Genomic DNA, 27,837 nt, shown 5'->3' with positions numbered 1-27,837 from the left:
TTATATGTATTTTTATTTGCCTGTGAACCGCCCTGAGTCCCTAGGGAGATAGGGCGGTATATAAATATGATAAATAAATAAATAAATAAAAATAAATAAGTTCAAATAGAAAATGGCATCCATATCTTATTCATCTACTATCAATTTTTAATAGAATAAAATAGATATGGAACAGAGATGGAAATGGAAATATTTCCTTTGTCAAATCTGCTGGAACACCTAGAGACTAATTCACATTATAATTGCAAAGGAAAATATGAAACTATTTTTCATTCCTGAATGTAATTAAATTAATGGCATTTTAATTATTTTATAAGTTCTATGCCCACCTCACCTTCCTTCGATCAACAGCCCTAAGAACAGGCAAAGTGGAGCAAGGCTAAGGATCACCTAGATCAGGGGTGTCAAACTTGATTTCATTGAGGGCTGCATCAGGGTTTTGTTTGACCTCGAGGGGCTAGGGTGGGTGTGGCCATGGTGGGTGTGACCAGCTCAACATATAACTCATGTCGGCACCTTTGTGGTCTGAGCACTTTGCCAGTAAAAACAGGCTCCTGTGCTCTGTTTTTGGCTGCGATGGCCTCCTGCAATCCTCTGCCAGTGAAAAGGCCTGTGATGCCTCTGCCAGCGAAAATGGGCTCCTGAGGCCAGGTCCAAGTAGGTAGTAGTAGACGCACTCAGTTCAAAAAACAAACAGACTTTATTAGAACAGCTGAGAATTAACTCATTCTCAGCGTAGTCATACTAAATCAAAACAAATTCTTCATAACACAAGTCTTCAGTCTTATCACCAACCTTGGTCTAATTAGGCAAACTGCCAAAGGCTTTTCTTGGCAAAAGTTCAAAAGTAGAAGATGCTGACAAGAAATAAATGCAGCAAGACAAAGAGCAATTCTATCAACATTGTTTTCCGACAAAGAACCCAAACAGCATTGCTGGTCTTTTAAGCTTTATGGGAGGGGCCAATCAACTCTTGGCCCTACTCCCGAGTCGTCCTCTTAGCTTTAGCTGCTCTTGCCTTCTGGAAGCTCTTTTCATGCATGCATTAGGAACAGGCTCCTCCTATTCATCTGCCTCACTACTGTCAGCCTCTGGAGGCTCCAGAATCTGCACATCACTCCCTGATGGCCCTGGCCCCATCTCTCCCTTCCCCAGCCTTCAGGACTGTCATGTGTTCTTCCTCAGCCTCCTCACTGTCCGTCTCCGCTGCCAGCTCCACAGGCTGCTGGTGGACCACAACAAGGTCATCGCAGCTGAAAACAGAGCTCAGGAGCCCATTTTCACTGGCAGAGGTACTGCAGGCTGGTCCTTCACTGTTTCCAGGGCAGCCCTGCGGGCCAGATCTAAGCATATCATAAAGTGCTTCAGGGATTTCCAGTTTGGTGTTGCTGCGAGACAATCTTAGGGAGCAGGGCTTTGGACACCTAGGTTGAACCCTCCTTGCTGGAGGGCCCTTAAGGTGCTAAAGTCACCCTGTAGGGGTGGCAAAGAAAGGAGGAGTGCCTTGTAGGTTGCAGAGAGTGGCAGTTCTCCTGCTTGATCTGAGGCTTTCCCTCCTTTCCAATGATGAAGAGGAGAGGCAGCCATTATGGCCTCCAAGAAGCTGGGACAACTGAAGAAAGAAATGTGCAGGAGCAGTTTGTGAACAGTGGATTGGAACTGGGTGAGATGATTTTCAACTTCTATACTAGAGTTCTAACCCCAAAGAAAAGAAACTCTGAAAACATAAACTCTTTAAAGTGGTAAAAAAGTGGTGAACAAACACTTAAAGAAAGATTACAGACCCGAAAGAAAATAAAACCTAAGGGAGAATACAATTTTTTTAAAATACAGAAAGACTGGACTTTAATATTCTATTGGTAATATCTTTTTTTTACACATTATTTTTGCTATATAAAGAAAGAGCAACAGTTTCAATATCTATATAAACAGTGTGTTGTCTGGTTACAATTAGTTGGAGCAATCAACATCATCATAATAGTAATAATATTTCTTAATAGTAGACCTATAATAGTGTTGATGAAACTTTTTGGCACCGAGTGCCGAAACAGGAGTGCATGGTCCAGAAACTGGAAAAGTAGCTGCCCAGTGCACATGCGCACGCCAGAAAAATGATCTTCCGGTTTCTGCCACATGCATGCGCACTGCCCACCTGGTCTTCTGGTCTCTGGTGTGCATGTGCACACCAAGGCCAGCTGGCCAGTGCGCATGTGCGCACTGGAAACCAGAAGATAATCTTCCTAGTGTGTGCATGTGCTGCTCTTCTGGTTTCTGGCGCTCCCACGCTCATGAAGACCAGCTGGCTGGTGTATCGGAATCCAAAACAGCAACAGGCAACAGCTCATGTGCTCAGAGAGATAGCTGTGTGTGCCACTTCCGACACACATGGCATTGGTTTGCCATCATGGCTTTAAGCTTTTGTTTGTCCCTGAATCCAAGCCCAGCCCAGCTCAGCTCTCTCTGGGCTGTTATACTTCCTCTATTGCCATTTTCATTTAAAACAGAGAACTAAATAAAAAATGTAAGGGAGAAGTCAATATGTAACAAATGTATGGGATTGTGTCTGGGTTGGGTTGGGGTCACTGTAGTGGACAAGGAACCCCAGTGTTTTGCAATTCTGAGACTGTTTGCAGCCCAGCAAGGCAAGATACAGGGTGACCAAAAGGCAGGTATGAGGTGGTGATGGAAGTGATGTGAGTAGGGGGATTTGAATCTCCTGTGGTCCCTAAGTGCAGGTAGGCTGCCAAGCGCTGAATTTTGATCACATGACTTTGCAGTACACTACAACAGCTGTAACTTACGGCATAGATCATGTCCATTTTTTCAGCACTATTATATCTTTGAACAATTACTGAGCAAATGGTTGTTAATCCAGGACTATCTGTAAGGTTTTCTTCAGCACTAAAACATCAATACACTTTCTATATATCATGGAAAATGTTATTGCCAATCACTGCATGCTTCTGTTATAGTTAGATGCAAGTGTAGAAATGTCCTATGTAAAGCTATGTTCGTATCATACCTTTCATGTACTTCATCTGTTCATTTCACAGAACATCCAGATAACACTGTCATAGCTGCCAACATATGATAATTGATACAGTATTGATAAAGTGATGTCACCAAGGTGTGTTTTACTAAAATGTTTATTAACATTTTAATTAGGGTTAATTAGAACTTACATCAATTAGTGAAAATCAGGTATGCACAAAAAATTATTTGTCACTAGCTTGGGAATGGATGCTTGTGGGATCCAGGCAGTTAGCACAGGGCAGAAGCTTTAAAAGCTGAGGTTTATGATTATGAGAGATATGGATAGCTACAAAGATCCAGCTTCTCAACTTTCAACCATATGTATATGTGAACAAGAAGTAGGTAAAACCACCATCTGTTCTATCAAGCTTGCTCTTGGAAGAACATTCGTTCTCCCATACAAGTAGTCAGACATTTTCATGTCTTTTCATGCAGGGCAATTTAGAAAAAGCCTAGACATCTTTCTTATGAGAAAGAGATGCATAAATCACACACACACTTGTTACATATTGACTTATCTCGTACATTTTTTATTTAGTTCTCAGGGTTTTCAATGAAGATAGCAATAGAGGAAGTGTAACAGTTGTCATCAGACTTGTTTCCACGGTACTCTATTCATTTGAAGAAAAAATGTTAACCAAAATAGCACCCTTATAATGATTTTGAAAGGGTATCTTAAGAAACATTCAATTGTACTGCTTAGCAGAATCTATATACCAAATAACTTTTAAAAATGAATTTAATATCAAAAAAATTAAAATGTTGCAACACATGGTTAGTTTTCTTTACATTCCTCATGATATGAAAGCTACAAACTGGAGATGAAGTTCTGTTGAGGATTGGGACACACATCTCTCTTTCCTTAAGCAAAATGATACCCCAAACTGCCTGATTCCAGATTTTGTTTGCCTTTATGATGAGTCAGTACATACCCCAGAATGTAAATAAAATGTAAATGTAAATGTAATGTAAATAAGAACATTTAAAATAAGATAAAATTGTCTATACAAATCCATTTGATTTGATTTTTTCAATGTAATAATCAAAATCCAATAAATGATGGAATATGAATTGGCATATGTAACCACAGTTACTTCAGTCCAAAGTGTGTTCTACTGCTGCATATGGACAAACAGCACAGTCCTTGCATAATGTTGTTATAGTTGAACCAGACCAATAACTGCTCAAAAATGCCTCCTATAATTCATGCAAAATTTCAGTTTTGACTTTTATATTTTCTGTATATATTTTTTCTACAGGAATCGTTCCAAAAACACTCATAGAAGAAAATGCTATGAATATACTTAGTTTATTCTCAAAATTATTCTCAGAATGGAACAATGAAGAAATATTTCATAATAAACTTAACCACTCCTGTAAATAACTTTAAACAAAAAAAAAATCCTATCTTCCTTAATATGGCTACTTGAAAATGGTGAAAGTGAAACAAGCACATTGGATTGTACACAATTCAGTTACAGGAAGGGTTTGGAAAATTGAGTATTGTGTTGTCACATTTATCAAACTCAACCAATTCCAGGAAGGAAAAAGGAATTGTGCATAACAGATGATCAAAATAGAATTGATGTTTAGTTAAATGTAAGAAAGCATTGTTCTACCAATTCTATTAAAAAAATAAATTGGTGAAGAGAGATTGTTTTCCTGGATTCTCCACAAGCAGCCAATAATACCAGAACAAAGCCACCAGAATAAAGAAAAGAATCAGGCCAAGTTATTATGCAGCAGCAACCAAACCAGATTCTGGACCAATGCATCTGTTGTTGAACAAAAGACAGCAATGTTCCTTTGATAGGACCAGGAAAAGAATAGCGGTTTAAATACTTGGCTGCTTATTCAAACCTCCCCGTTATCATTAATCTCCAACTTTCCTCCAATTTTTTAAGTATCCATTTTTTATCCTTTTCATTTTTATACAGTTTCTCCTCATATCTCCAATAGCTTCTTTTTTTCTCAAAATTAAAATCTAAATCCACCATAACTTCTGCATGATTAGAATCTTTAAAAATTCCCACATCTACCTTATCCACATTATTCAACAAATCTTTAGAAAGAAAAATATAATCAATTCTAGAATATGTATTATATATCTTAGAAAAAAAAGTATATACTCTTTCAATTCCTTTGACCTCTCTCCACACATCCACCACGCCGTTTCGAAGCATCCACGTATTTAAAATCCCCATTTTATTTGCTCCTCCACAGCGGGTGGGATTAGTACTGTCTATTTTATCTCTGATTAAATTAAAATCCCCAGCCACAATTACTTTCCCTACACTTTCATTCTCCAAAATTTTTGTTATTTTTTCAAGAAATTCTCTTTGTTTTTCATTCGGTAAATATAAATTAACAAGTGTCACTTTTTCCTCATTAAGATTTCCAACAATTATTACATATCTTCCATCTTCATCCAAAATTACCTGATGTTTTTCAAAATACACCCTATCTGATATCAGTGTTGCAACTCCTCTAGCTTTTGAAGTTCCAAATGCTTTTTCATATATTTGCATACCTTTTATATACATTCTATTTGAATCTTCAGATTTATGATGGGTTTCTTGTAGAAATAAAATATCTGGTAAATCTCTTTTAATCTTAAATTCCAATCTTCTTCTTTTAATCTGATTCCCTGTACCCTTCACATTCCATGACATTATTTTTATGACTCCCATTTAAAATATAAATTTTTCAATCCTATCCCTGCCTCTTCCTTTCTGTGCCCAAAACCCAACATTAAACTCCCATATAACCAACATTTAACATATAAAAAACGATAAGAAAACCAAAAAAAGACAAAAAACAAGACAAACAATAAAATACAAACAATCTTCTTCCCCCACATCCTCATCGGTTTCGCCTCTATAAAGAGAATGGGGGAGAGGGGACGTGCCAATGTCCGGGCCACTTCTTTCGGGCTGTCTATTTAAATTCATCACTCAAGAAAAAAGATAGTGATGGCTCTCTCCCGCATTCAGCTTCGTATTTTCCAAGACTCTTATCTGCTTCTTCTCCTACTGTATCCTCACGACTTTTCTTCTGTTCAACCAACACAGGTGATATTTCTTTCCTCTTTAACCCTTTAGGGTCTTGCCCTCCAATAGCCCCTTTTTCTTCTTCTGGGGTTGATGTTTCCGCGTGTGTTCCACCCATCTTAAGCATTTGATCTTTTATCTCCATTAAATCCTCCATCTCAATCAGTCCAAGCTCCCGTAAATATAATAGTGCATCTATGTCTGGGGTAATTGTACGCATCCTTCCTTTATAAAAAAATTTCAATTGTTGTGGTGGCCTCCAATTATATTTAATTCCATTATCTCTCAAAACTTTTGTAATTGGTTTTTTAAAAAATCTCCATGCCCTTTCTTCTCTTGATATATCCGGGAAGACTTGAATAGTCTTCCCTTCAAACTTCAAAGCATCTCCCATCTCTCTCACCTTGGCCATAACTTCCAGCTTGTCACCAAGATTTGCGAACCTGACAAGCACATTCCTGTTAGAGCCATTTTGCCTTCTATATCCAATTCTAAAAACACTTGCTAGATCTGCTATTGTAAACGTAAGTTGCGTATCAAGATCATTAATCCATTTTAAAACCCGCTGTTTCAATTTGTCCTCCTTTTCTTCTGAAATCCCTCGGATAACCAAATTATATTTCCTCATCTCTTCTTCCAGGAGACAAATTCTCTTATCTTGCTGCTCATTTTTATAAAATATTTTACCAATTTGCCGATCCACTTTTACCTCATGTACATGGATCTGCTCCATTTCATCTTTAATAATTATCATTTCCTCTCTTTGCTTTGCAAAATTTTCATTCATTTCTTGTTTCATCTTTTTCATTTCCGATGTCATTTCCAATGTCATATTATCCATACGCTCTGATAGTCCTGCTATTTTTTCCCCAATTTTATTTAAAGCTGCAGCAAGTTGCTGCGTTTCTGAAAGTTGTTGAGTCATTTTAAAAAATCTTTAAAAATTTTCCAAACTAGTATTTCAAACCAATTTTACAGATGGTCTTAATGAAGATCAAGGGACGGCAGTCTTTTAATTGAAGCGAAGCGGCTTATTTTGCACTCGTTATCTCTCAGTAGCTTGTGACTCATAGTCACTCCACAAAGAAACACAGATACCTCACAGCTTTTAAACAATAATCAGCGCCATTTTTTCTCCACGTCAGCAAAGGAGAAAGAAATTTACTGCTTCATTCCAACTTAAACTTCAGAAAAAAGTCCTTTTTTGTTATCTGTGATATAAACAAGCTATTAATTTACTCTCAGAAGAAAAAAAAATAAAAAAAATTGTCCGCCCAGTAAAATCCTATTGCTGCCGGTCAGTCCAACACAAAAGATCGATTTACTCTTCAGTTAAATTCTTCTCATTAACAAATTCAGTATTTAATATTCACTCCTTGGCCTCAGCAATAAAACACAGAACACGATAGTTATAATAGGAAAAGCAAAAGACAACAATTTATTCCAAACTTATCGTGTCACCCCCACGCTGTAAAAACTCCTTAATTCAAGCAGTTTCAGATGACCTACCAGTTTTAAATTCAGTCTGCTGGGCTGTTAACACTTTCACTTCATGATTTATTAACTTTCATCCATAACGGTGCATTCCAAACAGCATAAATCCTCATAAATCTTCATTAATAAGCCCTGTGAAGTGAAGGAAAGGTCCTTACCCCACCACGGTCATGGCCACGCCCCCCTGGATTAAATATTATATTTGAGAGATGGATGTAATGTTGTTATATGGTTAACTAGAATTTAATTGTTATAACTGATATATTTTGGATAAATTATAGGTGTAATTTTAATAATGTTATTTGATATAAGCAAGGTAAAGTGAAGATTTTAATTATTACAACTGATATATTGTGGAGATAATATAGGATTAATAATAATATTTGTAATATTATTTGATGTATGTAAATGATAAAGATATGAAAAGATGGATTATTTTTTACCTTTGGAGGTTGGACAGTAAAATTTAAGAAATTAAGTTGGAAATATGAACTATTTTTGAGAGACTGCCTAATGAAGAAAGACATTACAGAAGAATCCTTGGTGAATATTGGAAGATGGAACGTTCTTTTGGTATTGATTGATGAAGATTGGATATTAAAAACTATGTACTTTATTGAAGAACAAACACCAACTCAATCGGAAATTTCTGAGAACTCTAGGAATGGAATGGTTTGATATATAATGGATTGGAAGAAATGTATTTTCTTTGTTTCTGGAAGGGGAGTTGAGATTTTAAGGAGTGACTATGGATTATGATTTGTGTTATATTTTAATTTTTGATTGTTAGTTTTATACCCTGTATTCGATTCTGGGAGGTCCTGGGGGGTGGGGGGAGGGAGGGGGAGGGGGGTATGAGGGTAGAAAATGGATTGATGGTTAATGTACAGAGATGATTGAAGATGTATAATTAATGTAAGATCGGAGCTGCCTGGCTACCATTTCAGAATGATGGGAAGGAGGGAAGAAGAGCGAAGGAGGTAGGAAAGAGAAGAGGAGGAAGAGGAAAGGAAGGAAGAGGGATAGAAGAGGGAGAAGAAAGGAGTAGGGAGGAAGGAGGAGATGATGTAAATAAGAGAAGGGGAGGATGGTCGTGGAAAGTAGAAGAAGGCAGAGAAGGGAAGTGAGTTAAAGGAAGGGGGTGGTGACTGGGCAGGTCCGATTAATTGTATATGATGGTACACTAAATATGTTATTGGATATGAATGTTAAAATAAAACTTTTTTGGGGAAAAAGAAAAAAGAAAGAGAGAACCGGTTCACTCACAGCTGCAAGTCAGAGCAAACGATTCTCCCAAACTGGTCTGAACCGGTAGAGTCCCACCACTGAGCTATCCCTTTAAGGTAGTCCCTGGGAGGGAGGGGGCTGGGGGGAACATAAAAGGAGCAGCAGCTCTGCTGTGAATGGAGGGAGAAAAGTCAAACAGAACAAACAGAGGTGGGCTTCACATAATTTAACAACCAGTTCACCCAGAATCGAAAATGTGGGCGCGCAGGCCCACTTTACACACTGCATCAAAAACACGGTGATTGTATAAGACAGGATAGCGTCAAGAGGGGGTAGGCAGGCCCAGCCGCCGGCGTAACTACTGGTTCTCCCAAACCAGTCCAAACCAGCTGAATCCAATCCCTGAGAACAAAGATTCTCAGGTTCTGAATAACCAATATAAATGAGAATTAAATTTAATAAGAGACAGAAATAAAATTATGGGCCCATAATTATAGGAGCTCCAAATTTCTCCCTGATTTCCCTATCTGCTTTTGGCAATTGGGGCTTTAATAGAGGATATTTATAAACTATTCTGTGCACACTTTTGATTTTTAAGGATAACATATATTTTGCAATAATAGAAAACATCAATTTGCCTTAAACATGTATGTTTCTCATCTTCTCACACAGAAGCTGCTTCCAACAAAAAGAATGGGAACAGACCAGTTACAGATGCTTTTGTAAAGGTGCAACAAGATGACCAAGTACTGTCTTACAGAGACACCTGTACTTGTTTCCTGCCTTTGTTATTTTTACAAACAACTCAAGGCAGCAAACATATCCAACACATCTTCCTCCTCCTATTTTCCCCACAACAACCCTGTGAGGTGTGTTGGGCTGAGAGAGTGACTAGTCTGAGGTTACCCAACCCAGTTGACTTTCATGGCCAAGACAGGATTTGAACTCATGGTCTCTTCATTCTAGCAGAGTGCCTTAACTCCTAGACCAAACTGATTTCATGCTTAAATTGACAATTTCCTTCCAACCAATGCCCCCTCAAATATTTAAGATCATATATGAAAACAAAGCTCTGTTCCAGTAGATAATTGTTGAGCTAGGTAGTCCTACTAGTGGAGCAGCTTTACATTTAATATACTTTATCTTAAACACGAACAGACTGATCAGATGTGTTACTAAACCAACAGCAGCACCAGTCTAAGCGAGAAAAATAGTAATGTACTTTGAATATGAGACAGAACTGATTTAGATAAAAGTTCTTCTTCTTGGAAAGTAGTTATCAGGCCCTGGAATAAATATGGAAAGGAAGGGAATTTTTAAACCTAAAAAAGAAAATAAAAGATATTTTTGGTATGTGTTGGCCAGAATTTCTGGAGCTCTCTGTTCTGTTTGCAATATCTACCAGCCATACATTTTTAAGAAATTTTCAAGTAGAGTATTTTGATGATATATTTCTTTGTCTGTAACTTTTGGGATTCAGAATTATATTGGTTACGAACTTGGAGATTCTATTTTTTACCATGGCTGAAGCTGACATGGACACCACAGAAATGCAGCAATAGCCTTGGGTGCGGTTGAGATGGAATAAATGGAAATGGCTGAATTTGAACCACTCCTAACTTCTTGGAAGAAGCAGCTAGAGAAACAGAGGAATTGTTTGGCTTAAAAAAAATTAGGATTTAGGAAAATCATAGTGCACTTCTATAGAGAGATCTGTTCTTGTTTTAAGGGCATCTCAGTCATCAACTGGAAAACATCTCAATGTGAGGAGAGGAGTGATGATAGATAACAAAGGGAATTGAGATATCACCTACACTGGCTGGTCTTTGGGGTCCCACAACGAGCAAATCATATTCTTTTTTTCCCATATAACCAATAACATTTATTTTAGAGAGGCACTTTTGAGAGGGGAAAGAAACTGAGCTATGAAACGCTCCCCGGAAAGAAGGCCGACACCCCTCCCAGCCCTCCCTACATAGTCTGGGCGCTCCAGAAGGCAGTTTCTCAGCCAGGGCAGAGAACAGTAATGTGTCGTTGAAAAAGAGAGCCAAGCATCACTATCAACTGGGATAGAGCACTCAAATCTCTAAACTGCAGGATTTAGAAAACACTAATACACGAGAGAGAGAGAGAGAGAGAGAGATACAGACTCCAAGAAATACAATAATGAAAAAAAGGAGAAAAAGACTCACCGAAGTAGACAGTCTTGTCACACTTGGGGCACTTGGATGCCATAATGGACAACAAAAATCTAACCACAAGCTTTTTCTCTGCCTGTCAGCCCCCCACTAACATGCTGCTTCTCTCATCCACCCACGCCGGCTGGAACACGCCTTAGTCGCATGTTCATTGGCTGCGCTCTCCAGTCAAGGGAGGAGAAGGTTTGTAGATAGAATCGACAATGGGTGGGGCTATTGGTTCCCCCCATCTCCTCCCTTTATTGACGAAAGAGCAAAAATAGAGCAATGCGATACCTTCCTGCTGTATCCTTTCAAGCAAACAGAAAGGCAGCTTCTGGCGGCTGGGAAAATGAACTCTGCTTTGCTTCTAATTTTTAGGTTGGTTGCTGTCTGCTCCTCGATGGTAGTGCAATGGTAACGCCCACCATCACACTAAGAAGCAGCTTCTTTTCCTTTTAGCCAGTGCTCCCATATAGCGTGGTGGGAGGACCTAGGCGTAGAAAGGTTATACTATATGAACAGGTATCTAAACAGGCCGTGGCGGCTGTTCTTATTCATGCTACTCAGATAAGGCAAGAGTCAGCTGCGAAAATGAAAAGCTGAAGTATCCACATGGAAAATAGTTAGAAGACAGTAATGTGAAGTAAACTGAAGCAGGCTTAAGATGAGTTGGAGACCAGAAAACTGTCAGACTAAGGTCATAACAAGTCGAAGTTGCCTATCTTCTATGCCACTCTCAGCCATTATTGAAACTGAGATAGCAAGTTCCAGTCCAGATTTCAATGGTTTATCTGTTCTTGTGCTTCTCACCTGTGTGAGAAAACGCAAGCCTTGTTGAGTGATGCATATACCTGCCTTCCTTTTTGGAATTGTTTCCTCCTCCCTATTCCCTTTCTTTTCCTACTTTCCGAAATGCTTGCACACAGAATAAACACCTGCCTCACGTTTCCTGAGTTCCTTCATTTTTTTATTTTATTCCTTATTAAAGCATTGTTTTTATTAACAATTTTTTTTTAATGTTTTAAATTAGGTTTTGTTAACACTAATGGCTAATACCCAAAATTCCCCAGTCGTACCAACAATGATTACGACAATCTAATACAAATAGATTTCACAGAAGATAATGTTGAAAAGGCCCTTCGCAGACTGAAACCATCTCTATCTATTGGACCTGATGGTCTATGTGCATACTTCTTAAAAAAGCTTTCCACTGTTATAGCAAAACCCCTAAGCATAATCTTTAAAAAATCTTTCAGGACCAGCTCCCTTCCCAGACTATGGTCACTAGCCATGGTCATCCCTGTTTTCAAAAAAGGAGACCCTAGCCTAGTTGAAAATTACAGACCAATTTCTTTATGCTGCATCACCTGCAAAGTAATGGAATCAATCATCAACCAATCCATCACCGTCCACTTTGAAACAAACAACCTACTCTCTAATAAACAATTTGGTTTCAGAAAAAAATTATCCTGTAATTTACAACTCCTTCACTGCAAAACAGATGGACTACAAATCTTGATCAGGGCAAAGCAATAGATGCAATTTACATAGACTTCTGTAAAGCTTTGGACTCAGTGGTACATGACAAACTCCTTCTAAAACTTAAATCTTACGGCATCTCCGGACCCCTCCATAATTGGATAACAGCGTTCCTGTCAAACAGACAACAAGTGGTCAAGATAGGCAATGCCCTATCAAATCCCGCTCCTGTCAATAGCGGTGTCCCCCAAGGCAGCGTTCTAGGACCAACACTCTTCATATTATACATTAACGACCACTGTGACCATATTACAAGTAATTGTGTTCTCTTCGCCGATGATGTTAAACTATTTAATACTACCAACAATGCGGTTACTCTTCAAAAAGACCTTGACTTTGTGTCGGAATGGTCAAAAATTTGGCAACTCCAAATCTCAACCAACAAATGCTCTGTCTTACACGTTGGGAAAAAAACCAGAACACTAAATACAAGCTTGATGGACATTACCTTGTAGATGACCCTCACCCCGTCAAAGACCTTGGAGTTTTCATATCAAATGATCTAAGTGCCAAAGCCCACTGCAACTACATTGTCAAAAAGGCTTTAAGAGTTGTAAACTTAATCTTGCATGGCTTCTTCTCCAGAAAGATTACACTACTAACCAGAGCATATAAAACATTTGCTAGACCAATTCTCGAATATAGCTTGCCTGTCTGGAACCCACACCTCATTTTGGACATTAATACAATTGAGCGTGTCCAGAAATATTTCACAAGAAGAGTTCTCCACTCCTCTGATCACAACAAAATACCTTATGCCACCAGACTTGAAATCCTGGGTTTAGAAAATTTAGAACTCTGTCGCCTTCGGCATGACCCGAATATAACTCAGAAAATCATCTGCTACAATGTCCTTCCTGTCAAAGACTACTTCAGCTTTAATCGCAACAATACACGAGCACACAATAGATTTAAACTTAATGTGAACCGCTCCAATCTTGATTGTAGAAAATATGACTTCAGTAACAGAATTGATAATGAACTTCCCCCTAGCTTGCGTCAATTGCCTGACCTCCGGACCTTTCGCCGCGAGCTGAAGACGTATTTGTTTATTCGCGCGGGACTGGCTTAGGAATTTTAAATTTTAATATTTTAATAGGGATTGAATTTTAATTTATATTTAATATAATTTTTAGGGGGTTTTAGGTCTAAATGTTTTAAATTTTTGCCAATTATATAATAAGTTTTTTAATTTCTGTTTTAGTTGTAAATTGTCATTGTTTTATATTAGCTGTAAACCGCCCTGAGTCCTTCGGGAGAAGGGCGGTATAAAAATCATATTAATATTAATATTAATAATAATAATAATAATAATAATAATAATAATAATAATAATGATAATGATATGATGATGATGATGATGATGATGATGATGATGCCTGGAATGCACTACCTGACTCTGTGGTCTCTTCTTAATATCCCCAAAGCTTTAACCAAAGACTATCTACTATTGACCTCACCCCATTCCTAAGTGGTCTGTAAGGGGCATGCATAAGAGCACCAGCATGCCCACCGTTCCTGTCCTAATGTTCCCTTTGACTGTATCCAATTCGTATGGTTATTTCATGCTTATACTTATATATACTATTGTGTTTGACAAATAAATAAATAAATAAATTGTTGTTTTGAGGCTATGACAAATAAAGCCAAGGGTCAATTGAAACATTGTGGGTTCAAAGACATAATGGATCAGTGATAGACTTCTACAAAACGTTTTTGAACGTGATTTGTGTTTTGTTTATTTTGTCTGTATGGTTGATATCACTGAGTCACTTGCTACTCATGTAGGTGGGGTGAACTAGTATATTGGGTGCTCAACAGAGCTCCATAGATTCCAGCACTTGGTATTCAGTATTCTTATTGCACACACGGTTGCTCCTTTTCACCCTTCTCACTTTGTCATGACCAACCTCATACAGGAGAATGGAATCCCATCCACAGAGGTTAGCCATGTTGTTCATAGCTTTCCTGCTGTGCTTTGGATGCCTGCTACCCATAAGAAGAAGTCCACACTGCAGACTTAATATTGTGTCAGAGCCCATATGTTTGGGTTAATTTGCTGGGGTTTTTTACCTCAGCTGCTGATTGCATGCTTATATTGTTCAATGTTTTTGCATAATTTTTAATTGTTATTAGCTTCCAGAGTTATGAATTTGAGATTGACAGCCAAATGAATGAATAAATTGTTCCACAGATCTCAGCTTACACAGCTGCACCGAGATGCTTGGCATTTGTCTTCCCCCCAGTTTGCATTCAGTTAATTGTAATTTTGTAAGTGGAAATCTGGTCATTCTGATAATGTGGGGTGGGCAGTGGGGTTCACTTCCCCTAATGTGTGCCTTAGTTTCTGCACAGCTGCACAACGATGATATAAGCAGCCAATATGGTGGCAACCAAGAGAAATGTGTGCTATGCACCACTCTACAAAGTAAGGAAGGAGGATTATTAGCATGAATTGGTATGCATGCTTATAAACGCCATTCTGCCATGGTACAACCATCACCGTTTCCCAGTCACTACCTCTGCAAATCAGTAGGCCAAAGCCATGGCAGAAATACCAGTGGGAGTTATCTTTTATCCTCTGCAGAGCCTTTACAGGATGTCCTTGGAGATTCTTAGTCATTCAGGTCACAGTAGTCTCAAAGGTGCCTTTTCAAAAAGGCAACTCGACTGTTTTTCCTTGAGGAGGAAGATGACGGTTTGCTTCTCATCCAAGAAGCTTCGCCAGCTGGATGGTGGGGGGATGGAAGGTTAGGTTTTGACAGGATGGTAGAAGAGGTGGAGGGAGGGATGGAAGGATTGTAAGCAGAGGGCACTTGAGTGGAGGACACTTGTGCTTGCTTGTGAAGCTCCACTTCCCAGTTGCCCAAAGCTCCACTCATGTGACCAAAGGGAACTTGTGCTCGCACCCGAAGCTCTATTCATGTGAATGGAGCTTTGTGTGTGAGCACCCTCCGCTTGCATGACTGGAGCTTTGCACGAGTGGAGCTTCATGCAAGCAGGCACATGTTTGCCCATAGCTCGCATGGCCCAGATGCAAACAGGCCACAGCCACTACTGGGCTGTAGACTGTAGAGGGTTGGGGATCCCTGCTCTAACACAGTATGATGTTACCCATGTACTTCTAGGATATCCTCTGCACTTGTCCTTGACCGGACTTTGGGCTGAGCTAGGGATGGGTTTGGGCTGACCACATCATGTTGACACATCTTAGTTTAACTTTCTAGCCTGCTTTTCTCTCCTCCCCACAGCAAGAAAGCCAAAGATGCAAGTTGATGGTGTGTGATATGTGCAATGGTGGGATTGGAGGAATGGCAATGCATATGACTATGGCCACCAATATTATTATGTTCTTTTCCATCCTCACATACTTGGGTTGCTCTTTGTTGTTGTTTTGGACTACTTACTGCTCCTTGTTTCTGTGCTCTGTAGACCCCAATAAGAAGTGTCTGAAGCCAGCCTTACACATGGCACTGTTTATAGATGGAAGGCAGTTGTTTTAGCACATTATGGACATGCAAAATGCTACACCTTACACTCATAGCCATAGTGTCCTCTGATCACTCACAGCCATAGTGTCCTCTGCATCTTATTGGCTAGAGTTTGGACTCTAGCTAACTTCATGCAGTTCAGTGGTGACAAAAGTAAGGTCCTGCACGAAAAGGTTAGGCAAGAAAAGCCAAATGCACAGGTATCGAAGAGATGGCATCTGGCTCAACAGGTATCAAATAGATGGCATCTGGTAGTAACTGGGAGACTAGATAGGAAAGCAATGAAACCTCCAGAGTGAGGGAGCTGCCTTTAGGAATTTGTTCTGTCTCCATCCTCACTTTGGAGTAACGAGCTGGCCTATAGCCAGTGGTTACACGGCTCCTATCAGTCCTGGCCGAGAAAATGCAGCTGCCTGCCAAAAAGTTCAAACAGATTAAGACTTCAGCTCACTTCGACACGGTTCAGCTAATTTGCTTCCCGTAGAAGTGAGAGCAGTCCCAAAGCTCCTTATATATCCTGTGGGGTGGGGCTCCTGCCCCACCCTTCCCTTTGATGACGCTGCCTCTCTAATCTTCTGAAGCGCGGGTCGGTCCAGGCTTGATTAGTATGGTTATCAGCTGCGTCTGTAGGCGTAGCCTGAGGAAGTGAGGAATCAGGGGATGTCAGCCTCATTACGTCCTCCGACTGGCCTGGTTCTGGCTCCTGGAGCCGGGCCAAAGGAATCGGTGCTCCTGAGGTAAGCCTTATCGGCCCTTCCCCCTCACTCTCAGAGTCACTTTCGGGCATGGGGCCAGGTTCGGGGGCTGGAGCCACAACAGAATTTGGGTTACTTTCCTCAGAAAAGCAATGGGCAAACAAAATTTGATTTATCTGGCAGAATAAATGTCATATTTGTTCAGAAGATAATTTATACCAGTTCTGAATTCAGGAGTAAGTAATTCTTATTTTTATGACAATGAATAGATTTGTTTCAGAATCTAGCAAGCAAAAAACAGAGTCAATTCAACTATAATTTTGGTCCATGCAAAAACAATGTATATAATAATTGGATTCAGCAAACTACTTCTGAACTCTATTGCATACAGTTTATTTGTCCCAGACTTATTTATTAATGGTATTAAATTAAATTAAAACACACTATTATTTATTTGTGAAAATTCATATGACTGTGTCGAGGTTCCAGAAAAACCTCTTCTGCATAAAAAAAACTCAGAAGCCATTGTCTTTCAGAGTTCTTTACTAGCATGAGGAAACTGGCACACGATGAGTGAAATTCCAAAACTGAACTTCCGGATTCTTTTCCCAGTTATACAAACCCCAAGAGGCAGCGTAGGCCTCTGTTGGCGGGAAAAGTCAATTGGAGGGGGGAGTTGCGATTCCCCCCAAGTCCCTGGTGCTGCCTGAACTCCCTGCCGTCTGAAGGAGGGAAGGGAGGTCCTCCTGCGTTCATCGGAATGGCTTCGAGCTTCAGTAATTTCTCCCTCTCTGGTGGGAGGGTAGGTGAATTTAGGCTGAGCTAAAGGCTTTCGAGGTGGGTGAGCTGAGCTTATATGAGGCCTCACTTCCAAACGCTCAAAAGTTTCCGGGAGGTCTAATAGGGACTGGGATTTCAGGGGGTTTCTCAGGTCCCAATCCAGTGACTCTCCCGATTCTCCGGGTTTTACTGTCCTCCATGGAGGTTGAGAAGAGGGAGGGGGCTCTCCATTCCGTCCCGGGGAAATGTTTTCTCCCGAACGACAGCTTACCCATGAATCAGAGTCTTTGGGCCGTGCACCAAGCTGACAAGCAGGCTCTACCACTTCGGGTTTTTGAGTCATATCTTCCGATGGGAAGTAGGTGATTTCAACTAAGTCCTCAGATTCCAACCTCTGTGCTACTTCCACGCTTTCAGCTTGTTGCCCTTCCATCTTCGCTGGGTCTTTGCACCGCTGTGGAGGTTGCGGAGGCTGGGGCCCAGCACCCCCCTAACGGGCCCCTCCGAGCGGAGGAGAGGGTACCATTAAGCAAAAGAAAGTTAAGAGTTTTGGAATAATGTCGAGGTTCCAGAAAAACCTCTTCTGCATAAAAAAAACTCAGAAGCCATTGTCTTTCAGAGTTCTTTACTAGCATAAGGAAACTGTCACACGATGAGTGAAATTCCAAAACTGAACTTCCGGATTCTTTTCCCAGTTATACAAACCCCAAGAGTCCCACCCCCCTAACCCCTTTGCTGGTCACATGGTCCCACATTCTCCCAGTTTATTCGAATATCTTCTCGCCACTCCTCCTGCAGATGTGAACACCATCCGACCTTGACCGCTTGAAGAATGTCACCATACCCCTCAACACCCCCTCTTCCCCTCAGGGGAAAATGTGGCAGCGTCTGGAACCCTAAAGTCTAGTATGGTTTCCAGGCCTGACAGACTGCTCAACTGACTCAACTGGGCTGCTTGCAATGATAAAAACCCAATACAAAAACAATAAGAAAGCAATATTCCCCCCCCCCCGCCTCCGGTGACAACAATCACATGAACTATTTGACAGGTTCCATCCTACTTTGGGGTCCCCAGGCCTGTTGGCAAAACTATGTCTTCATGGCTTTGCAAAAGAGTGTGAATGATGTTCCATAGGGAGGGAGCCACCACAGAGAAGGCCCTTCTTCTTGGTCCTGCTAGATGGACCTCCTTAGGAGAAGGGACCCATAACATTCCCTGTCTTCTTACTTTTATAGATTGGGTAGATGTGGCTGGGAAAAGACAGTCCTTTAAATAATCTGGTACCAAACTATGTAGGACTTTGAAAGTGACAAACAGCATGTTCAATTATAGCATATTTTAGCACCAACAGGAATGAATACTTCATATTCATGTAATCATGCTACTGTATTTCATACTCCCACTGTAATATTGTGGATAATCCCCACTGAATTTTGGCAAACATTATCAAATTAGTTAAGCAATAATTAAAAGGAAAATTATTGTACATGAGAAATATATATTCAGGAAAAAACAGTAGAGACAATAAAAACATTGTTGCAACCCAAATGCAAGTTTGATCACTTCCTTAGAAAAAATACCCCTTCTTGTGGTTAGATGGGACCCGCTCAACTCCACTTTATAAACAATACTCCCAAGTAGTAGAAAATAACTTATTCCCTTCCCTCAGGATTGCTCTCTTATCAAAAGCTGAAAGGCTTTTGGAATAGAAGAGAAAATAATCATTCCAAAACAGTACAGACAAATGCTTTGCAATCAACACTTCAAATGGACAAGAGTCTGAGAAGAGGCATACATTCTCTGCATGCCATTGCAGTAACACTTGGTTGTTGCTGTCACTTTTGAAAGAAGTATGTTCTCTTCCTTAAAGTACCATTCTTCAAGGAAGAAAATACCATGGCTTTTGTATTTAACAAAATTAGAAAGCAAGAAATTGTTGCAAGAACATTATCATTATTGTGGAAATAATCTGTCCAATAGTTTGGAATTTAAGTACCAAATCATGATGTGGGATTCATTGTTGAGTTTGGAAATTAGCAATCACCAGCCAAAACTTCCAAGAGAAAACAATGGTAATTTTATTCTCACTTTCCAGAGGGTGGACCACGCACACGCAGGTACAGTGGACATACCCTAAATCATCAATACATTTGCCTTGTTTATAAAAGAAAAAATATATAAGGGTAGTTTGGAGGGAGGGATCTAAACACAATACTCAAGTTTAAAGCGTATATGTTAAGAAGTCAAAGAAAAAGATATATTAGAAAGTTTTGACTTTTAAAAAAGTGTTTTTTTTTAAAAAAGTGTAATACTTTGAAGGGAAAAAAACGGTGAAAAAAGGGGTTCCCTCCCTTTTTTAGAAAGGTCAACAAATTTGAAAGACTACAATGAATTTTGTAAATAAAAATGGTGACAGTTCATAAAGGTTACTAGGTGCAAATAGAAATACACATTATTTCCATAGCAAGGAAGATAAAGCAGGAATGGTTAAATTGATTGCTTTATTTAAAGAGGAAAATATGTTCTTATTTGGATACCCTGTTTCCCCCAACATAAGACATCCCCTGATAATATGCCCAATCGTGTTTTTGAGTGCATGGCAATAAGGCTTATTTCACGGTTCAAAAAAATATAAGACAGGGTCTTATTTTTGAGGAAACACGATATCACTTCTGGAATTTTTGCTTATGAAGAAAAAAAATGAAACTTTGATCTTGGTTTTGTTGATTAGAAAGATTTGGCTATAGAAATGGCTAGTTATATATTAATGTGTAAAAGCAAAAAGTTGAGGCTGGAATGTGTTTATCTTGTATTGTGCTAGGAAGAACTGGAAGTGAATGCCCCTTTTTCTTTCTTTTTCTCTTCCCCCTTCTTTTTCACACCCCCTTTTCCCCATTCCCTTTCCCTTCCTTAATTTCCTATTTCTTTTCTCTTTTGTTGTATTTTATATAATAAAAACAAAAATAATAAATGGTAAAAAAAATTAATACATTTGCCTTATATTCTCCAGTGTCGTTACAAATTTACCTCCCATCTTTTCCTCATTGGCATAGTACTCATGCCGGCACAACCTATCCAAAATGTCTAAAGAGAATACATTATCTCCACCCCGATTACATCTCCTATTACTCTAATTCTATTGCTCTCTGCTCTTATTTACAAATTACTTTTTATGGTTCTAATTCCTAGTAGTTGTCTGTAGAATAACTATAATATCAGTAAATTCTGGTTCAGGCTGGTTTCTAGCATAGCAGAGACCTTCCTACATACAATTCTCAAGCTTCAGCCTAGCTCATGAGATTAGAAACATATACAATGTATTTTCTTCACAGGCCAGCATGTCTTCTTACAATTCTGTAAAAACAATATGCTCAGTTTCCCACAATCCCTCCACTTTCTTTTTACAATCAATATTGATTTTTACATACATTTTCTCAAATTGTTACAACATATTTTGAACCTCTTCACTCTCATTTTTCATTTTCCATCTAATTGTACAGTCCTTACAAGAAGTCATCATTATTTGTCCAAACTGTATACAACAACACATAATCATTCCAATTACCAATATTAAAATTCCCAACATCACTAATTGTTTTACCCATCCAGCCAATTTAGGGATCCAATCACTGTGTCCTTTCAAGGGATTCCAACCATCCCTTCCTATGGCCCTAGTCTTTTCTTGTAATTTATTTGTTCATGATGTTTTTCAATTAGTTCAGAATAATCAGGTACCTCTTCACTACTTCACTACTATTATGTCACTTTGAGTTATATTTATTATCTCATTCATAATATTGGTGTAATTATTTATTCTTTTCATCATTTCCCATCCCCATCCTGTAAATGAGGGAGCTAAGGTCCACCATTCATCCGCAGCTCCAAATAAGTTTTTTTTTCTTCCACTTAACAGAATACCTGGGATGTTTTGGTGTGACTATATGTGCTTCATCCTGTATCTCCATTACCGGCACCAACTTGGCAATGTAACACCATCCAACTCTCCATATATTAGAAACATTTGTTTTCACAACAGTAATAAATATTATTTCCAGCACTAGGCATTAGCAACACCGTTGTGCCTTTCTGATCCTGCATCATGGCATTATTTATCATTTCCGAAGCATGGAACCATTGACATTGCGGATCATCACTAGTCCAATTCTTATAGGCCTCATACCTATTCTTATAGGAATCATTTTTAGACATGTGAAATAAGCTTCTGATGCCGCTATCTATATTAGTTCTATTATACAATTCAGGAGTCATGGTAACATTGATCAAACTATTTCCACACCAACCACCTTCAGCGGTTAAATTTCCTTGGATACACCAGTCAGGGACATATAGGCTTCCGACTACTTCTTGTATCCATATTTGTTCTAACTGTCTCTCTTTTACAACAAAATTTCCATAATGGATAGTTGAAGTATTCATTAAAATTTGAAATATTAATACAAACCTCTACCATTGGAATCTTCATAGTTTTCTCATTCAAATGAGAATATATACCCTGATTTTCTAGAATAAAGATATTTCAAAGCTAACCAGGCATTGGTTGGTTTGGTGTCCATAACTTTCATATCTTCATCATAAAAGGATTCTTTGTCCTCAATAACAGATATGGTAGAAAATATGGTAGAAGGCGCAGGAATGGCTTGCAAAGCATTCTTTAATTTATTGCCATCTTCCCCCCTTAATCTAAATGCATATCTTATCCTGCTGTTTCAATTTCTTACTGGAAATAACAATAACTTCATCCTATGCACACAATCTAGTAGCAGTATATATTAATATATACTGAGGGGGGCAGTGTTTTCTCATTGCCGATTAAAACCTTGAAAAATTACCACTTCTGAGCTGCACTTACATCATGTTCCGGAATCTGTTGGAAGTCCCAGGATTGTCTTGAAAAGTAAGCCACATAACAACAGTAATATTCTCATCTTCACAATTTTCTAAGCAAGGAATATTACAATAACTATGGTAAGGACCACAGTCAGCACAATGATAACAACAACAACCATCAGTAATACCACTGCAATCTCAATAAACACATATTAGGAATCAATGTTTTCTTCCAGCTGCTTCTTCTTTCCAAACAAACAAGGTATTTCTTCCCTGAAACAGTAGAGAATTAAAATCCCAGTTGAAGTTAACAAACCCTAAATTATCCAAAAATGCCAAGATTCTAACATCGGCTATGATTTCCTTATTTTAATTCATAGAGGATCTTCAGTTTGTTGAACAGTCCAGATAATTGGTTCTTCCATTGATCCCTTTACTCGAGTGTAGTGTGTCCATCCCTTTTCTCGGGTTTTCACAGTGGTTTCAACAGTTAACAGCACTTGGAATGGTCCCTCCCAGTTTGTAACTTTTGCTCTTTTCAAGTTTTGATTAGGACCCAATCTCCAGCTCTATAAAAAATGCAATGCAAAGTCCAAAGCTAGGGTTTGAGCCAAAAGTCCTTTGTTCCTGCGGTAAGATAAAAAAGAGGACAGCCCCAGAATACAGTTCTTTACAAACATATCCTTAGTTTCATATTGTGGAATTTCCCCCACTCTGCCCAAGTATGGTAACCCAAACATCATTTCATAAGATGAAATACCAGTACCTCTTTTTGGGTAAATTCGAATTCTGAGCAAGGCCAAAGGTAAACATTTCGTTCATGGCATAGACAAATTTGCGTTCCACAGAACATGATATTCCCACTTAATTCCCACTGCCTCCATGATCGATTGTAGCACTTTTGCAGTAAAATGAGTCTCTTGGTCACTGTCTATAGCTTCTACTATCCCATATCTAGGTACTATCTGTTCCAATATAATTTTGTGACTATTGCTGCAGTGGCCCTCATGGCTGGATAAGTTTCAACCCATCAAGTGAGCCACTATCACCAATAAGTATGTCAGTGTTCCAGAAAACCCCCTCCCCAAGTAAAAACTCTGAAGCAGGCATCTGTCGTGTCCCCCTCCTCTGCTGATGGCCGGGTCAGGGAAATCCGAATCAGGCGTGCCTCTGCAGCTCTGCCAAAGTCCTAGCAAAGTTCTCAAGGCAGGCAGGAGACCAGAAAGTGACTTCAGCAAGATAAGGTAGACTTTGCCTGACTCAGAGAATGCCAGAAAGCAGATCCTTTATATAGGCCATGGGGTGTGGCTCCATGACTCAGCACTTATCCAGGCCTGCCCCTCCCTTCCTTCTGTTGCCGCCGCCTATCAATTCTCCTGAAGCGAGGGTCACTCCAGTCTGCAGCTGTTGGTAATTGACCTTCCTCAGGCTCACATGCTGTGGGGGAGGGGGAGGGGTCTAGTTGCTCCGTTTGCCTGGGCATGGAGCCAGGGCTGGGGGCTGGAGGCACTTCTTTTTCTTCGGCCTGTCTGGGCATGGAGCCAGGGCTGGGGCCGGGAGGCACTTCTTCTTCTTCGGCCTGTCTGGGCATGGAGCCAGGGCTGGGGCCGAGAGGCATGCTAGGACATTCCTTAGCGTTCGGAAGCAGATAAGACAGGCCCGGCTGCGGGGAAAGCGGATGAGGCACAACACTATCCCTCACCGCAGGGCCCTTCCTCCAGGGCTGATGATCGGGATGCGGTCGGGCTGGGTTCTGCTCGTTGAAGGCCCGCACCAGGTCTGGGACGCGGACGTCGGAGGCGTCGACCCAGGTGAACTCGGTCCCGTACCCTTGCCACGCAACCAGGTATTGGAAGCGCCCCTTCAGCCAGTGGGAGTCGCGTATGCTGTGCACCTCGTACTCCTCCGCCCCGTCCTCGTCAACCGCGCCAGGCGGCGCCAGGCGCCAGAGGGGACACGACGGGGCCTCAGGGACCAGCAAGGACCAGTGGAAGACAGGATGGATTCGCATGGAATGCGGCAGGGTCAGCTGGTAGGCCACCGGATTGATGACCGCCTCAACGGGGAACGGACCGATGAACTGGTGGTCCAGTTTCCTCGCCGGCCGGTCAGACGGGAGATGCTTTGTGGAGAGCCACACGCGGTGTCCGACCGCCAGCGGGGGTGTTGCCCGTCGGGAACGATCGGCGACCCGCTTGTAGTCCTCCTTCGCCCGATTCAGCTGCCGACGCACCATCTGCTGGACCGCGTGCACCTCGGAGAGAAAGGACTGCGTCTCGGGAACCGGGGGGTCCGGGGGTGCCAGAGGGAAGAGCTGTGGATGGTACCCCAAGTTGGCCAGGAACGGGGTTGTCTGGGTGGAGGTGTGTTGGGAGTTGTTGAAGGCGAACTCCGCCAGGGACAGGTACTCGGCCCAGTTGTCTTGCTGCTGGTTCACGAAGCACCGGAGGTACTGCTCTAGGACGCCAATGACCTTCTCCGTCCCGCCGTCGGTCTCCGGATGGTGCGCCAACGACAGGCACACCTGCACCTCCAATGCGGCCATCAGGCTCTTCCAAAAGCGAGCCGTGAACTGCGCCCCACATCCGGCAGACCGTGGAGGTGGAAGACGTGCTGCAAGAAGAGACGGGCCATCTTGGTGGCAGTGGGCAGCCCGTGGCATGGGATGAAGTGTGCCATCTTGGTGAGCATGTCCACCACCACCAGCACTGTGGTGAACCCCGAGGACGGCGGCAGGTCCGTCAGGAAGTCCATGGAAATCGCCCCCCAAGGTCTGTCAGGAGTCGGCAAGGGCTGGAGGAGACCGGGAGGGGCCCCCATGGCGGCCTTGGCTTGCCGGCACGGCATGCAGGACATCACATAGGCATGGACGTCATGCTGCACCCGGGGCCACCAGAAGGTCCGCGTCACTAGGTTGAGAGTCTTGAAAAACCCGAAATGGCCCGCGGCAGGGTTGTCATGGCACTGGGCCAGGACAAGGGACCAGAGCAGTCCCGTGGGCACATACAACCGCCCCCGGAACTTGAGCACGTCGTCTTCCAATGTCCACGGAGACGTGGGGCCCTCCTCCGCTCGCCGCTGCTGAGACCAGGCGTCTTGGCGCTGCGCCTCTCGCACCCGGGCCTGTAAGTCCACCGGTTCCCAGGTGGCGGCCAAGGCTTCCGCCGGCAGCACTGTCCGTGGAGGAAGAGGGTCTTGGGCGCTCAGGTACTCCGGCTTACGGGACAGGGCGTCCGCCCTCCAGTTGTGGCCACTGGGGATATAGATTACACGGAAGTTGAACCGGGCGGAGAACAGCGACCAGCGGATCTGCCGCTGGTTCAACTTCCGAGCCGTGGTGAGGTACTCGAGGTTCCGATGGTCTGTTCGGACCTCCACCTGATGCCGGGCCCCCTCCAGGTGGTGCCGCAACGCCTCGAACGCGGCCTTGATAGCCAGCAACTCCTTTTCCTAGATGGTATAGTTGCGCTCGGAAGGGTTGAGCTTCCGCGAGTAGTACTCGCAGGGAAAAAGAGTGCCGCCATCCGCCGGGGACTGTAGCAGCACCGCTCCGAGGGCGACGTTGGAGGCGTCCGTCTCCACCACGAAAGGCTGGTGCGGGTCGGGATGTCGCAGGATGGGCTCCGTGACGAAAGCCTTCTTGAGAGCTGTGGAGGCTTCCTCCTGCTGGGGACCCCACTGGAATGGGATCTTCTTCTGGAAGAGCTGGGTGAGCTGAGCCATCAGCGTGGCGAAGCCCGGGATGAAGGTCCGATAGTAATTGGCGAAGCCCAGCAGCTGCTGGACATCATTCACCCGACGCGGGGCTTCCCAGCTGCACAGGGCCTCCACCTTGCGCGGGTCCATGGCGATCCCCTCGGGTGAGATGATGTGCCCGAGGAACTCGATGGACGTCTGGAGGAAAAAGCACTTCTCTAGCTTGGCGTAGATCTGGTGCTCCCGCAGGCGCTGCAGGACCAGGCGGAGGTGCTGGAGGTGACTTTCCCTGGACCGGGAGTAGACCAGGATGTTGTTCAGGTAGATCACCACGAACCGATCCAACATGTCCCGGAACACATCGTTCATAAAATGTTGGAAGACGGCGGGGGCGTTGGTCAGCCCGAACGGCATGACCGTGTACTCATAATGTCTGTACCGGGTGCCAAACGCCGTCTTCCACTCGTCCCCTTCACGCATCCGCACCAGGTTGTAGGCCCCCCGGAGATCGAGCTTGGTAAAGATGGAGGCCTCCCGCAGCCGGTCCATCAGCTCCGGGATGAGCGGCAGGGGGTAGCGATTCCGCACCGTGATGGCGTTCAGCCGGTGGTAGTCGCAACATAGGCGCAAACCCCCCGTCTTCTTTTTCAAGAAGAGGACCGGGGCCGACAGAGGGGACTTGGAAGGCCGGATGAACCCTCGGGCCAAGTTTTTGTCCAGAAAGTCCCTGAGGGTGGCCAACTCGGGCTCAGACATGGAATACAGACATGGAATACAGTCCCGTTAGCAGCGGGGCGCTGGGCTGCAGGTCCACGGGGCAGTCGTAGGGCCGGTGCGGGGGCAAGCGGTCCGCCTCCTTCTCGCTGAAGACGTCAGCAAAGACCTGCAGCTCAGGGGGCACAGCGACGGCCGGGGTGAAGACGTCCTGGCCGGTGCAGGTGAGGCGGATGTGGTCGACACACTGCAGGCTGGGGAACAAGATGGCGTTCCGCGACCAGGCCACCTGAGGGTCGTGAGTCCGCAGCCAGGCCAGTCCAAGGAACACCGGGAAGTGGAGGTCCGCCATCACGTAGAAGCAAATCGCCTCCTCGTGGTCCCCGATGGCGAGGCGCAAGGGCTGCATGGCGAAGTTAATGGGTCCGGCCACCAGCTCCCGGGTGTCCAAAATCAGGTGCCAAGGGGGCCCGGGGTCCACGTCGGCCATGTCTGGCGGGGGCTTGGTCCGTGCCCGGCCTAAGGTTTCCCCTAGGCCAGGACTGCCCCGTTTCCCGACTGGCCAGGCCGGGATTTGGGGACGGGCGCATGGGCTCCGCTGCGCTTCCTGGGGCACGCGGCGGCGAAATGGCCGAGCTCCCCACAATAAAAACACAGCCCCCCTTGGCGCCTCTGGCTCCGCTCCTGGGCTGTCAGGCAAGGCCTGGCCGCTCCTAACTCCATGGGCTCCTCGGCGGCGGCCACGAAGCGCGGGGCGGCCCGGGACGGGGTCGGCACGGGTTGAGGGAGTGTGATGGTCATTGACGGTTGCTAGCGGCGACAGGACGGGCGTTGCTGGAGACGGGTGTTGAGGCGCAGGCAGAGGGGCAACAGGTCAACAAGGGTCCGTGGCGCCTCCACCCGAGCCAGCTCGTCCTGGAGCTCTTCCGAAAGGACCCTCTGGAACGCGTCCGCCAGTGCCGTGTCGTTCCAGTCCGAATCATGGCACAGCAACCGGAATTCAGCGATGTACTCCCGGAGGGGGCGCGGCCCTTGTTGGATCTCTCCTAGGCACCGGGCAGCCGTCTGGGCCCGCATGGGATCCTCATA

At 42.9% G+C, this 27,837-nt stretch overlaps 1 protein-coding gene across 3 annotated transcripts in view; it reads right to left on the bottom strand.

Moving 5' to 3' along the window:
• LOC131194859 (cysteine-rich protein 2) overlaps nt 1–11,154 on the bottom strand; it is a 270,743-nt gene extending 259,589 nt beyond the window's left edge. For all 3 annotated transcript variants that reach the window (XM_058176396.1, XM_058176398.1, XM_058176395.1), the window contains exon 1: nt 10,997–11,154. In XM_058176396.1, the coding sequence (XP_058032379.1) occupies nt 10,997–11,039 (43 nt within the window). In that variant the 5' untranslated portion in view covers nt 11,040–11,154. The remainder of the gene's footprint in view (nt 1–10,996) is intronic.
• Between the last annotated feature and the right edge of the window lie 16,683 nt (nt 11,155–27,837).

The sequence above is a fragment of the Ahaetulla prasina genome, chromosome 3 (assembly GCF_028640845.1).
Source record: "Ahaetulla prasina isolate Xishuangbanna chromosome 3, ASM2864084v1, whole genome shotgun sequence".
Taxonomy (NCBI): Eukaryota; Metazoa; Chordata; class Lepidosauria; order Squamata; family Colubridae; genus Ahaetulla; species Ahaetulla prasina.
Note: the sequence above shows the minus strand (reverse complement) of the source record. Positions and strands in the feature narration are given on the sequence as shown.